General features: G+C 39.5%; 1 protein-coding gene across 1 annotated transcript in view; it reads left to right on the top strand.

Annotated features, from left to right (window-relative positions):
• Positions 1-396: 396 nt before the first annotated feature.
• Positions 397-14,478, top strand: part of GFRA1 (GDNF family receptor alpha 1) — a 142,070-nt gene continuing 127,988 nt past the window's right edge. The window contains exons 1-3 of the mRNA XM_009881574.1: positions 397-436; positions 1,528-1,830; positions 3,122-3,205. Of these exons, the coding sequence (XP_009879876.1) occupies positions 397-436; positions 1,528-1,830; positions 3,122-3,205 (427 nt within the window). The remainder of the gene's footprint in view (positions 437-1,527; positions 1,831-3,121; positions 3,206-14,478) is intronic.

The following is a 14,478-nucleotide window of genomic DNA, read 5'->3' as shown; positions in this document are numbered from 1 at the left end:
CCCTCCCCGTGTGTGCTCTCGGTCCCTCCCTGGGAACAGGCGCTGCCCACCCAAGGAGGCGACCGGCGCTCCTGCCCCGCTGCCGCTTGCTCACTCGCACACACATATACCCGTGCGTGCGCCTCTCTCGCTCCCTCACTGAAGTCAGTGCTTGTGTTTTCAGGTTGCTCAGACCTGAAATCTAAGGGAAAAAGCTCAGCGTTTGCGTCGCTGCTCCTGCCGCTGGTGGTGGTAGCGGTGAAGAGGCGAGAGGGGGTTTTCCCCCCCCCCCCCCCTTGAATTCAATGGATCTGAACTTGGAGTCTTTGGATCTCGGCGGATTTGGAATATCTACATGCTGATCCTCTTTGTTGTGGCACATCAGCTCGTTTGGGGAAACCATCCGAAGACAGCAAGATGTTTCTCGCTATCTTGTACTTCGCTTTGCCCTTAGTGGGTAAGTTGCTGGCGTCTGATTTGTGCACATCGCTTCATAAATGAGCAAAGCATAGGGGTTATGGGATCGGATGTCTGACGGTTGTCAGTCTATTGTTTAGGCAGAACAGTGAAGTTTCCAATAGTTTTTCCGGCTCTGCCTCACATCAGTTAGCCCAGTCTACATTTAAAGCTCTGGGAGATTACAGACTTAGATACTTGCCTGTGTAGCCTCTTGTTAAATTGGGTTCTTGCAAGTTACAGGGAAACTTTCCATTTTGATAAAATAAGACTGCTTGAGGAGGGTGGGGGGGTGACAAGAGCCGGCTGAAGGATTACATCTTCACCTGAATCTGGCAGCCTGCCCAACTGCGAGGGGTTTGCAGCCCAAACTGGTCTCCTTTCCACAGGAGAGGTTTGCGTTTCCATCTGTGTGTGTCTGAGGGAGCGTGACAGGGGGCACGATTGAGAGGAGAGAGTTAATGTAATTTGCTTTGTTCTCCTGCAAAAACATCATAGGTGGAGAGAAATGGAGGGGGGGAGTCATAAATTCTACCTTTATACATGTAGAATAAGCAAAAATGTGTACAGCCTTTTAAAAGTGACTGACGCAAAAAGAGGCTAATATCAATCAGTGAGGATACTTATCTCTCTGAGCGGGTTGTTCGTGGATGTAATTGAAATTACAGCAAAGCTCTTGTGGAAAGTGAGGCCGAATATTTAACCCCTCAGTTAAACACTCGAACAGCAAGGTTATTATTTTCACCAAAATGGATCTAAGGAATAACGAACGCTTGTTTTGTCAGGCACATTAACCCCTGTGGGTTTCCTTTCCTTTTTGTGTTTTCTCATAAATCAACCAGCAGGGTTAAAACATACTCTTTCCTTGGGGTCCCACAAAAGTGGATCTAAGACCGTGAAAACCCCGTGTGCTTCTTTCCTAAGGTGTAGCGTGAAGCTGTGAGGTTTTGCAAGGTGCTGCCCGTGGGGCTGTCCGCATGTGCTGCGCCCGGAGGTGCCTTGTGCTGCTTCCCAGATGCCTGCTTTGGAGCCCTGCTTAAACCAGCCTCATCCCTCAACGAGAGTTTGTTGGTTTGTGTCTCCTCTCTCTAGATGTACTGTTGTCCGCAGAAGTGAGCGGGCTGCCTGGAGGGGACCGCCTCGACTGCGTGAAAGCCAGCGATCAGTGTCTCAAGGAGCAGAGCTGTAGTACTAAATACAGGACACTGAGGCAGTGTGTAGCCGGCAAAGAGAGCAACTTCAGCCGGGCGACAGGCCTGGAGGCGAAGGACGAATGCAAAAGCGCCATGGAAGCTCTCAAGCAGAAATCTCTGTACAACTGCCGCTGTAAGAGGGGCATGAAGAAGGAGAAAAACTGCCTGCGCATTTACTGGAGCATGTACCAGAGCTTACAGGGTACGTTGCAAAACACAGAAACGTTACACTCCCCTAATGCGGTGTGTGATTTTGCAGCCCCTCGCATCCGCAGCTAGCTGCTACCACTGAGGCTAAACCGAGGGGCTGACCCCGTAATTCACATTGTGCTCTTCAGCTGCAAACTGAGGACCTTTCATCCGACTCAAGAACAGCTGCTGCTCCGTGTCCTGTTGTTGGGAAATCCACAATGAGGGTTTCCTCCAGGGGACCCAGCTGACCTTTCTAAACCAGAGTAAAAAGATAAGGGCACTAGCAAGTGCAAGAGCTACAAAAACAATCATGTGGGGACATTTTCCTAACAATATTTAAACTCCTTAATCAGGACTCACCTAACAAGAACAGAGGACACTGGAATTAGTTTCTTAGGTCTTTGATGAAAGTTAAATGTAATATGAAGAGGAGCATTGTTTTAAGGAAAACTTTATTCTTTCCTTTCCTGTATTGACTAGCCATATTCCCTGGGCATGCTGAGGCAGAAAAAAAAAGAAGTTTGTGCTTCCTAGAGTATGTAGAAGTGGCAGTTAGAAGAGATATGACAGTGATTGACTCGGGACTTCTGTTCTTGATGTCAGTGGCAAATTTCCCATGCTCTACTGAGAACAGTCAGGTCCTAGTATGAGATGTATCATTTTTAGCCCTGTTTTGCTGTGGCCCTGGAGCTGAAGATGCAATCTTTTACTTCAGTGTGGTCCCCATTTAACTCTTTTCTGTGGCTGCTTCTGCAAAAAGGGAATCCCTTTCTGTTCATTTATCCAGGCATCAACTGGAATGTTTTAATGAGTCAACATATATTTTTGTTCTAACTTACATAATAAATTACAGTACTCTTGGACATTTTCTACATCAAAAAAATTTCCCTCCCAACAGCATCTTGTTAGGAGTGTTTTATTCCAAACATTCTAGTTTTTGGCTATAAGCTGGGCTGCTCCTCTAAAAAAGGGCTCTGTTGTTGGGGTGAGTGAAGAGGAAGATCCTTGCTACAGCTTCTCTCCTGCCAGCATGAGATAGGACAGTCCCTGTGATGTCACAGACTGTCTCTGCAAATTATGACCTTATCCATGGAGGAAGGAGAGAAAAAAACTAGTGACAGGGCTAAACAACTTGCTTCTTTCAGGTGTTTTTATAGATAATGCTCTGAGAAATAGCCACAAAAATTAGAAAAGAATATTTTTTGCAGTTACAGAGTAGCTTCGTTTCAGAGTAAAAGTAAACAACAGACTCTTATCCTGAATTCTTGCATTAAAAAAATCAAATATTTTTTTGTCTTTAGGAAATGACTTGCTTGAAGATTCCCCCTATGAACCAGTTAACAGCAGACTGTCAGACATATTCAGGCTAGCACCAATTGTATCAGGTAAGCAGATTTAAAATTCTTTGACTGAAACATGATTACAATCTGCTGCTTTGTAGTTGAATTATGGAACTTTCAAGCAATACTCTTAAATAAAAAGCAATGTTAATGGCTTTCTGGATTTAAGAAGTTCATGATACAGTTATTATTTCAAAACCAATTAATATTTTCTTTTGTGCAACTAAAACTGAAAGAGTGCTTGGCAGGATGGCAATTTGTATTCTTTTTGAGTCATTCTTGACAATAAATGCTAAATTTTCCTGTAGGTGGCAATCTGATTCCCCGCGTTCCTAATTTACAAATCAGTTCCTTTTTGGGAATGTGGTCAGTGCAAGTTACCTCCCATTGACATTAAAAAAGATCAGAAGATAAATCTTTCAAATGTTTGCATAAGGGAATGCTTTAAAGAAGAAATATTTCTTATAAGAAATTTCAGAATTAAGGCTTGTCTTCTTTTCTGGAGCTGCTGCCTGTTTAAAGAGCCTGTTCACAACTTCCTTCGTTTTCTAGTTTTTTTCTGAACATTTTTGTTGCTGTGTGGCTGTCTTTCAGAACTTGCTTGTAGTGATTTGAATATGTTGCTTGGTAGTTAAACTACGCCGTTGCCTTTTTATCAGCCTTAATTATATTTATTGATCATATTTATTGAAACAATGATTTTTAGGCATTCACAGGGGTTACAGGTTGGAACTCATTTTCTTTTTTGGAGTTTCAGAAGGTCTTATGAGGATGCAGTTGGTAGTCAGGACTTGTTTGGTTACATAGAAAAATTGAATGTGCACAGTATAACACGTAAGTCTGACACTGCTGACCCTGTCATTAACTGACAGGCCATAGATAAGCATTCGTAGATGGCTCTTTAAAAGAAAGAAGAAAAGACCAGAGAGAGTGGCTTGACCAATTTTCAGAAGTACTTACACTTTTTAGGACCCTAAGTCTCATTAAAAGCCAGGGAGACTTCGGTTGTTAAGTATTTAATGGTACAGATTTTCAAAGGCATATAGACACATAAAATGTAGATAACTGCCCATTGGGATTTTCAGAAAGGACTAAGTGATTTAAATAGGCGTTAGATGTCCAGGCAGTTTTAAAAATTCTAAGTGCTTAATGCATCTTTAGGTGTCTTAATGCCTTTGAAAATCAGCCGTTTAGTCACTTTTCAAAATGTGGCTTCAGATCCAAATCACATACATCTTTCGAAAGCATTAACCTAGTTTGATGAGTAAGTCTGTTGGAGAAATAGTAGAGAACAAAGATTACTTTCTGAAGAATCTTTATTTATTTTATTTTGTGTTGCTTAAACTCCCCAACTTAATACAAAACCAAGACAAAAACAATGCAGAGCAGTTCCAGGCTGTTTTCTTAAAGTTTATGGTCAGCCTGCTGAGGGCCAAATTCTAACCTACCTCAGCAGTTTTATGATGACCATAGAAATACCCTACGTACAATCTGCCTTTCTGTTGTTTTTTAGATTCCCCATTTACTTGCAAAGTAATTATCTTAAAAATGTAATGATTTCTTTTTCTGCCCATTCTGTGCAACAATGAAATAAAACGTAGTTGCCAACAAGTGACGTCCATCCTACCACAGTCACTTAAGATGCTGCTGGACCAGTTAGGACTCATTCTGTTACTGGTGCACCCCAAATTGCTGTTCACTTTGTCAGAAGTTTCACGTTTAGAAGGATTGGAGGCCTAGATTCACAGACAGCAACAAACAAAAGTTGTAATACAGTGGAAAACCACCAGTATTTGGAAGCATTGTCATCTAAAAGAAAAAGATTAGCGAAAGCATTTTTCTTATCGTCATGGTTACTACTGCGTGTTACGTTCTTCAAAGCTGCCTAGTCTTACAGATTTTTTTGCAGGGCTCTGCAAATACCCTAAACAGCAGAACTTGGTAAGATTTTTATATCTTGATTCAGACAAAACAAAAAACCAACCCTGTACAAGCAGTGTAGGCAGGGGTTTCATAACTGTGTTCTGCTAATGTGGTCACTGTGTTTATAGATGTTGCTGCAGTATTCACTCTCATAAAGTTAACTTGGGTGTAATTAAAAGCAGTGATTAACCCTTTCATCTCACGAAGGCTATTCTGTGGTACTGTATGACTTGGTATATATCAAGTGTAATGCTTTTGCCATCTTTTTATTTATGTTTGAGACAGTATAGAAAATCACAACAGTTGTCTTCTATGGTACGTAAAAGGGCAAAAGCATTGGCTAAGATGACTGTTTTCTGTGTTAAGTCTTTTGCAGTGTACATGAGTCTAAGAAATGGAGGACAGTTTTTTAAAAGCAGTTAAAATTGATCTAATTCTCTATTGAAAGCTGCTCAAAATTGCATCCCCTATGGAAATAGGATGCCACTTTTTCATTAGTAGTTCAAGCATCAATATGTTGATTTAAAACAAAAATCAGGAATATATTGCCAAACCTGTTACTAAGTTTGCAGTTTCTCTCCAGTTCCCATTATGTTAATGGCACAAGCGATGCAGTCGTGTTACTAAAGTGAAGCTTTGCTTTATATTTTTAAGTGGTCTATGTTATACTGGGACTAGTGGTGTAGTTAGTCTAGAACTAGAAGGATGACCTAAGTGTTCTATATAAAATTTAAAACAATGTCCAATGACACAGAAAAGAAAAATCGAAACCCACAAAATTACTTACTGTGGTACTAGCTGTTACGCCCAGGGTATCATATATTTAGATATTAACAAGCATGAATTTTGCATTTGAATCACTACTAAATTTGTGAGGAAACTGTAATTTATTAAAAAAAAAAAAAAGATGGCTAAAATAGGAATGTGACTTCAGTGTGTGTTTTACTTTTGATGATGTATCCTGAGTGGGGGTCTGATCTTCCTTCCTTTCTGTCTACACTTTCAGTTCATAATTCAGCTCCTTCTATAAAGTTAGTTCTCTGAGACCTCACATGGCCAAATCCAGGACTGTGAGTCTTCCCAGTTGAAGGACAGGGCTGTCTTATTTTTCGTTTTGGGCACGTCTAGGTCTGAATTCTCTTTAGAACTACTATGTCTGATGTGGTGCTTCTGCCTCAAGGGTGTGAATTTCTTGCTGGTAGGCAGCTCTTCAAATTGCTGAAGACTTGTGTGTGTGTGTATGTGCACGTGTTTTAGAGAGTAACAGATTTGGGTTAGATATTATGATGTAAAGATTTTGCTTAAGCCTTAGCAACTTCTGAGAGGTGAAAACATTTTAAGGCCATTAACTTCTGTCGCAACTACAGTAAATGCAAAATCTGTTGATTGGATTTCAGGGGTGAGTTTCACACCAGATTAATGATAGATGCTTGAATTAGTCACTTCTTAAAGCTATCTATGGCTTTTTACTACCTGGGGAACAGCTTGGCTTTTGAATTTGTACAGTATTTGACACTGAGCCTCGCAACTGGAAGTCACCTTATTATTTTGGTGTCAACTGATACTGTATAGTGGTCATCTCTGTGGCATGTTGTAAGAAAATATCCCGCATAAAACCGTAGCTTAACCTACCTGTAGAAATACTTACAAAACAAAGGTTTCTGAAATGTCTCATTCATTTCAACACAAAATGGAGAGCCACTAAAGCTGAAAAAAATGCCTTCAGCCATATCCATGAAAGGGTACATCACTTTTTTAACTTAATGTTAAAAAGAATTGACTATTTATATCAATGTATTTAGGATGACATAATGCTGTCCTCCCATGGATTCACTTTTAAGTTGCCTAGTTAATCACAGGCTTATTATCACATTGTTCAGCGTTGTCTATCTTTTCTTTTTTCTTTTACATCTATTATGTTCAGAAATAATCTTATAGAACAGGCTACATAAATCAGTATATTTCCTAAAACATGTAGGTTTTGCTGGCAATGTGTGGAGGATTGGTCTGTTAAATGCTGCTAGTTGCGTCTTGTTTCTAGTTGCTAAAATGCAAGAAAGGTAGAAATTAATTATTTTGCCAATATTTCTTTTTAATGTAGTAAACTGTTTTCGTAAAGTGCTTTTTGTATCATTAACAAATGAGAGAAAGAAACTGACTTGTATGTTTATATGTCAAAAGGAGCGTTTCTTGATTTTTACTCTTTTTACTTTTTTTACTCTTTAAAAACTCTGGGAAACTTCTGTTGCAGAAGGCATCTGGAAGTCTATATTTAGAAAAGAGTTTATTTTATATTTATTATGGTAAATTTCTTAATTTAAACCAAGAATTCAGTAGACAGCAGAGCACACAGGGCTTCTTAGTGGAGTGTTATCATTCCATGTATCATTCCACATTAGAACATGGGTAGCACAGTACACGAAGTTAGCATATTTGATTTGCATACTGAATAGGCTGTAAGTACAAATACAAACAATTATTGTCAGTAAGATGGCCTTTTATTGTATTAAAAAAAGTTGAGACTATAAAAAGTTAGCAGTGCTGGAATTCTCAGAAGGGTGTGAGTGCTGGTGGTGTTTAAATTAGGCATTTCATGCACACTCCTCCAGTAGGATTTCATGAAGATGGGTCTGGGTGTCCCTCTAGTATCTCTACGTTGTTCAGAAGGAGAGTGGGTTAGTTAGTAGTTTTCCCTTCTTCTTTAGAGTTTTTTTGAAGTTTTTTAGGAATCCTGTAACATAGGTGTTCATTCACAGGTCTGAAGGTCGGTGCTGGGAAAGAATGAAGTCCAGTATGCAAAACACTTCCTTCAAGAGTTGACAGACTTTTCTATGGGGATACTTCCCTCTCCCCAGAATAACAGGAATTCTCAGGATCCAGAGAAACAGCTTGCTTGTCTGTGTGCTTCAGGTCCTTTAGGATTCCTCATACCTTCTCTTTCTGCTACGTCTGTAAAGAGGGGCTGTAGAACTACAAAACACCTTGTCATAGTGAATTAATTTTGCCCAAACTTTCCTAACCCCAAAATTCTTTTAATCAAGAATTGAATGTTTCCCCATTCATTTCTGCAATTCTTGAACTAATGTAAGAGCTGTGTTCTGGGTAGCAGGTTCCTGACACTTTAATTATCATTTGCTGCTTTTTTTTTTTTTCCTACCTGGTAAATTACTTTTCTTTTGAATCCATATATGACATTTTTTTAATTGTTTATGGAAGAGATAAGTTAGAGTCTCTGTCCTAGCCAACAGATGCACTGCTTTTTCCTTTTGGGGTTTGTGGCATTTGAATTAGTGGCTTCTCCTATGAATTAATACTGTATGACATCCCCAATTCCTACTGCCTGAGGCCTCTAATCCTGGTTCTATTCCTAAATCTGTGCGTATTTCAAATACTATGTATTTTTCTAGTTTAACACTGCATCTTTTTCTGACATTTCTGTAAAACTATTTGAGATGCCACATTTCTACAAAGGCAATTTAATTTACAAAATATTTAAAATGTTGATTTCTCTTGGCTATTTACAATGCTCTTATTAGTTCTTACCTCCCATATTGTTGCAGTTTACTTAAAAAAAGGAGATACTTCATGTTAGTTACCTTGCACATTCACGCAATTTCATGAACAATAAACCAGATCTTATTAAGTTAATAGGAGTCTTGCAATCTGATTCTGTTGCCACTGAAGTAAGCATAACACATCAAAATCTTTTTATTTGATTATGACGTATTCTGTTTCCTGTTGTAATTTTTTTGGGGCTTAGTTCTGGTTTTCTGATGTGAGGTTGAGCCTTTTGATAACAGAAAAATAGAAGCGTGTTGTTAATTTAGCCTACACTAGATTTTTCACATGCACAACTATATTTTACTTTTTAAAGTAATACATTAGCCCTTGGACCAATATATAATATTGGTTTTACAGTTACAAATCCAGACTAACTCTTCTTCCCCAGTGAAAATTTGTGGCCCTTTGCCTGTTGCAAGAAAAACTGAACAACAAAGGCATGTATTTTAGCTGCGTTTAACGAAATGAAAATAGTTTGACAAAAACAAATCTAATATGACCATGTACAATGTTTGTGTTCTTTGACATTTTTGTCTGCAGATTTTCTTTGCAGAGACAACTAGGCTGGCTTCCAGTCAGATAACAAGTTATCAAGAGTGCATAGATACTAGTTGCTGATTTCCACTTCTGCATTTTCATAATCAGATTGGACTTCACACAAAAGAAAATCACTTTGGTGACTGTTGGCTTGCAGGAGCTCTTTGAATTTCCTGTTTTCTACATTTCTTGAAGCTAGATCTGATTATGAGAGGGGAATTAAGTACCTTGCTGAAATAGCTGATGGACTAGCTTATAAAGGCAGTGCTTACACACTTCAACTTCAGCAAGATTTGCAGGAACATGAACAGGCCTTGAAACCCCAAATAGCAACATGTAAATATCCTCAGTTTAGTCCACATTTCTTTCCTTGGTGAGATTATTGGAACTTTTTTGCTCATTTTTTTGAACATCTGTAAGACAGAAGAAAAGGTTTGTTCCTCAAGTATTTAAAATGCACAGCTTTGAGCAAATGGAGGTTCTGCTTGTCCTAGTCCAGGCAGGCTTTGTCAATATGGGAAGCAAGATGAAATCCATTCCATGGAAGGAGGAAGCATCTGATGATCCAACACAGAGCAGTTATGCATGAATATTCAGTGTCTCCTTGAATGCTGGGAGTAGTAAGAGACTACTTAGGAGCCTTGAAGGCAACTCAAAGGAGAGCAGTATTCTCCTGAATCCTCGAAGGAAAGTGTTGGGAGACGGCTAATTGAATAAGCTTGGCCAGGCATTTTGCTTACAATATGTGATGTATACAGTGAACCATGTATTTTCTAGGTCTAGAGTAGCATCTTTGGGGAGTGGAATTGCCATCCCTTTAACCTGTATCTTCGCAGGAAAGCCTCAATTATAGTGTGGTGGGTCAGATATCAAATGAGCAAATGGGTATGTGATTTTGAGCGGCAAATTGTATATTCTTGTTTCCCATTACAGGCCAGCTTTGTGGTTTGTGTGAGTGCCACATTAGTTCTTCCGAAGTAGGAGCAAAAGTGCACACAGGTACTGCTAGTGGTATCGGTGGGATTATGAGGAGAGAATCGGGCACTTACTAGTCTCTGAGGAGGGAGGCAGAATCTAGCTACCCATGGGGAGAGGTACCACCATTTCAAGGACGTGGTGAGCAGGAACAGACATGGGCTGCCGGGGGACCTTAGGAAGACAGAACTTGCCAGGAAGTTCCCAGTTTTGGCAGGTATCTACAGACTGCTGTGCAGCAGGAGTAAGCAGTTGGACGCAACCAGCCTGTTAATAGGGCTGCTGAAGGCATCACCTGGTGAGAGTGAGAAAAAGCCCATGGTTCATGTGGCGTAGCTTTGGTGCAATGCTGAGCGGACTGTTCGGTATACTGCGGTGATAAAGGTGGTGTAAGGTCTGGCGCAGAGGAGAAGCCTGCGCTGAGTAGGCGTATTTCTACGGCAGTCTTCCCCAGAGGGCTCCTGAAGTGCCTGTGTCCCCTGGTGAAATGCAGAGAACAGTGCCCAAAACAGCAGTATCCTGCAGCTTACTGTCTCTTGATGGCACAGCAAGGTGCAGTTTATGGCAGGTGATTTGCACTCTGGCTCTTTACATTTTAAAATATTTTAAAACTTTATTTTTATAACCCTATTTGTATTTGACTCTCAGGGATAACTTTGACAGTCTTGGAAGAGCCAGTGGTATCTGTCAGGAGCTGACAGTCTGTTAAAAACGCTAAGAGTAAAATGCCTGTATGTGATGAAAAGAAATAAGAATTTCTGGATTGTAAGGCAGAACTTATTTGTGATAAGTATCCAACGTTTCTTATTTTAGGATGTAAATGATATTGTTTTAACCCTAGAAAGCAATGTGTTTACAGCTTTGATTTTTAGAAACATGACCATTTTTGTTTATGGAAACTAATTCTGTAATTTATTTTATATTAGTTTTTTGGTATTATTTTTATATTCTTGCATTTCCTATGGATGAAACTAGTGCAGCAATAATGCTAGGCTATTAACAGAATTAAGTTATTTTTGGAATAGTTCTTTAGTTACTATGATGCTTTGACAATTTTTCTAAGTGTCAGGCTATTGTCCCATACAATCTGCACTCAGCCTGAAATTTAACATGAGAGATGCATGACACAAAGTATAATGGCATAGAGATAGCTCTTCCTGCATAGAAATTTGCAGAAATGATGGGACTTGAAGATATCAAACAATTTGAGTAGGAACCCATAAATAAAGATGAATTTCTGCGTTCACTGGTTATATGATTTTATCACTGTCTGGTGTCCATAAAACGCATCTTCCCATTAAAGTTTTGTCATGCAGCTGATGAGGTTCAGGAGTGTTAAAAGGAAGAAAGTGGAAGCTTTTAAATTCTGCGCCCTAAATTCAGTACTAAAGCTCAGTTTAGCAAAACCAGAAATTGTCGTTTCTGTGTTCCTCTTCCACAGGAGACTGTACTGTGATTTTCCCCACTCCCCAGTGTCACAGCCTCCAGCCCACTGCTGACGTTTCTTACGTTTAACCCTGACAGTCTGGCTCATGCTAACTGCTGTTGCTTCCTTGAGCTAATAACCACAACTCATTGCTGCCTTGACGTTCCTTTTCCATATACCACTGTGCCTTCTTTGATGACTTCGCTCCCTCTGAACTGTAACTCCTCCACCAAATCCCCTCTGGCAGTAGGACTTTGGTTTCTTTCTCTGTCACTGCAGCATGGAGTGGCTCAGCTTTCCACCTCAGCTACTCATTTCTCAGAAATTTGACTAGAGTTTTTCCCGTTCATTTTTATGACAGGTTTCTCTTTGCCCTCCTGTCTGGTGTCTTCGCTCTGCGGTCTGCCTCTGCCCCCCTACCCTGCTCTCCCTTTCTCTGTTCCCCCCATGCCTCCCTGCCCTACCTTGTTTGGTACTTCTGGTGAGGCGATGTCTTCTTGAAAGCTTCCCTCACTGTATACGTTACATATTGTAAGCAAGTTCCTTGAAAGATTCCCTTAAACTCCGCTTTTTCCAGCATTCTAAATTGTTCTCTCACCCTCCTTGTAAAGAGCTTGAGATGTGGTCTGATAAAAGGAATTGCTCCTGAGTAATGGAACTAATACAACTTGGTCTTCTACCAGAGTCCTCCATCTCCTGGATGCCCCCACTTTCTGCACAGACAGATCTCCCATCTTTTCTCCCCGTGCTGTGCCCTCTCCACATGTCACTTCACTAGTCCTTAATTCTGTCCCATGTCTCTTGTCTCTGTGGGGCAGCACGGGCTGTGGCTGGCTTGGCGTTCCATGTGCTGAAGGGCTGTGTGGATGAGCAGGCACCTGCTCCCTCTCGGAAAACGAGACATTGCCTTGTCCTCGGCAGGCAGGCCTGCTTGGGTCTAAAACCTGCAGTTTTTCATGAAATTTGTAAGAACTTCATATTCATTCCTCTGTCAAATCTGTTTGAGTGTGTCCTATGGGTTAAAAAATCACTGGGAGCTACAGAGGTGTGGAGAAGATAGAGGAGACTAATATTCAATTTACCTACGTTTCCTTGAAAAATTAAGATTAAAAAAAGCAAATATGCTTCCTGTCATAACGCTAAGCATTAGACTGTGACGTATCTCATCTTATTCTAGTCTCATAAAATATCTAGTGTGTTGTGCAAGTGATATAAATAAACATGCAGTGGACTTGAAACACGCAGACAATTAAGTACAGTTGATGGCTGACAATTGTATTAGATAGTTGAGCATCTCAGGATTCTTAAAATGGGAAACAATTCATGCATTTAGGTTAGTTGGCATGAAGATTATTTATTCAGGTTAGAAATGAAACAAGAAGGAAAGGACCCATCCAAAACCTGTTATATGTGAAGACATATATTGCATTTGACTATTTGGAGGATACTACATTGTATTTACGAGTCATCTTCTTTTTCAGATGGAATTTTTTAGGATTAAGGATTAAGTTTTGCTGATGTTTGTTGTGGTAAGGTCATAAACAAAATTAAGCAAGGCGATATTAGCATTTGGTAGTAGTTTCAAAGAATTCGTGTCCAAATACCCAGACTTCTCCACATTTGCTGCTTGCAAATAGAGTGAAGTGTATTCTGCACAGCAGTGGCTTTGCATTAATGAACGCTTAAGCAGCAGATTAAAATGTCTGTTTAAAAAAATAGGTTAGGATTATATAATAACACAAGTCTGGGATACTAATAACAGTGAAGATAATTTTATTGAGCAGATTAAGTGCAATTAGATCTCAACTACAGAATATTTAAATACAATACCAGATCAAAACCCAGTCCCTGCAGCTTTACTTGCTTTCCTTCACACCTACAGGACCAGCACCTGACAGTAAAGTAAATTATCATTTTTATTGTTGTTCATTTTACATTGCCGTGGGAATGTACATCATGTTATCCATTAGGACCTGGACAAACAAGTCTTTTCTCCACATATACAGTCATGAAACAAGACATGATTGAAGACAGCGACATGTCTGCGCTATTCGAAATTCTATTAGAAATTGATAAATTTGCTTGTCAGATTTCTTTAAAGGATTGCATAGATATGAACTGCCTATAGTAGTCTCATATGAAAAGTCTTGAAAATAATAGCTTTATAATAAGCCCATATAGACTGAGAAATTGTGTCAGTTCTTTCTCATGTAATCTATTTACTTAATTTTAGTCTCCTGAATAGTGAAATGGAGACACAAACTTGCAGTAGTTGATAACACTCGTGACCTGATGAAGTAAACTGCGTTGATCCTTTGAGAGGTCAAACTGTGTGTGTTTCTAAGCAAACGTTCCCCAAGGCTGCTGATGCCTGAGATGTCTCTTCCCTTTGCCAAATGTCCCACCTTCACAACACAAAATTAAAGGAGACTTGCAAAGAAATGTGGCGTGTTAGTGTATTTAATCTTGTCGATGAATTGGTGTGAGAATTGTTGAACACAGGGTTTGGCGTTTGTTTTTTTTTTATTTTTATTTTTGCACAGTTTAAAAATATCTAGACAGCTGTCTTCTGGGTTGGGTAGAAAGTGAATGTGTTAACTCTAACTGCACTAATGTTTAGGGAGAAAGGCATACAATGTTTTTTTAATTTAGTAAATAAAGAATTATTTGAATCTGACTTGGAGCTTCATTTAGCTTTTTAATAAATTTCTGCTGTATAGTTAAAAATATCTTCATGCCCTTGACCTTTCTCTAAGAGCTGTGGGAAGATTAGAAAGCATAAATAAGAATAAATTTAGAATTAGCCTGTTTGTTTGAAGAAAATTGGTACCAAATGCCTTAGCTATCCGCAAAATGGTATTAAATTGTCAATCCTACAACATGTCCAGTCTGGCAG

The sequence above is a fragment of the Charadrius vociferus genome, unplaced genomic scaffold, assembly GCF_000708025.1.
Source record: "Charadrius vociferus isolate BGI_N301 unplaced genomic scaffold, ASM70802v2 scaffold282, whole genome shotgun sequence".
Taxonomy (NCBI): Eukaryota; Metazoa; Chordata; class Aves; order Charadriiformes; family Charadriidae; genus Charadrius; species Charadrius vociferus.
The sequence above is the reverse complement of the archived record's forward strand: the minus strand, read 5'-3'. Positions and strand labels throughout refer to the sequence as shown.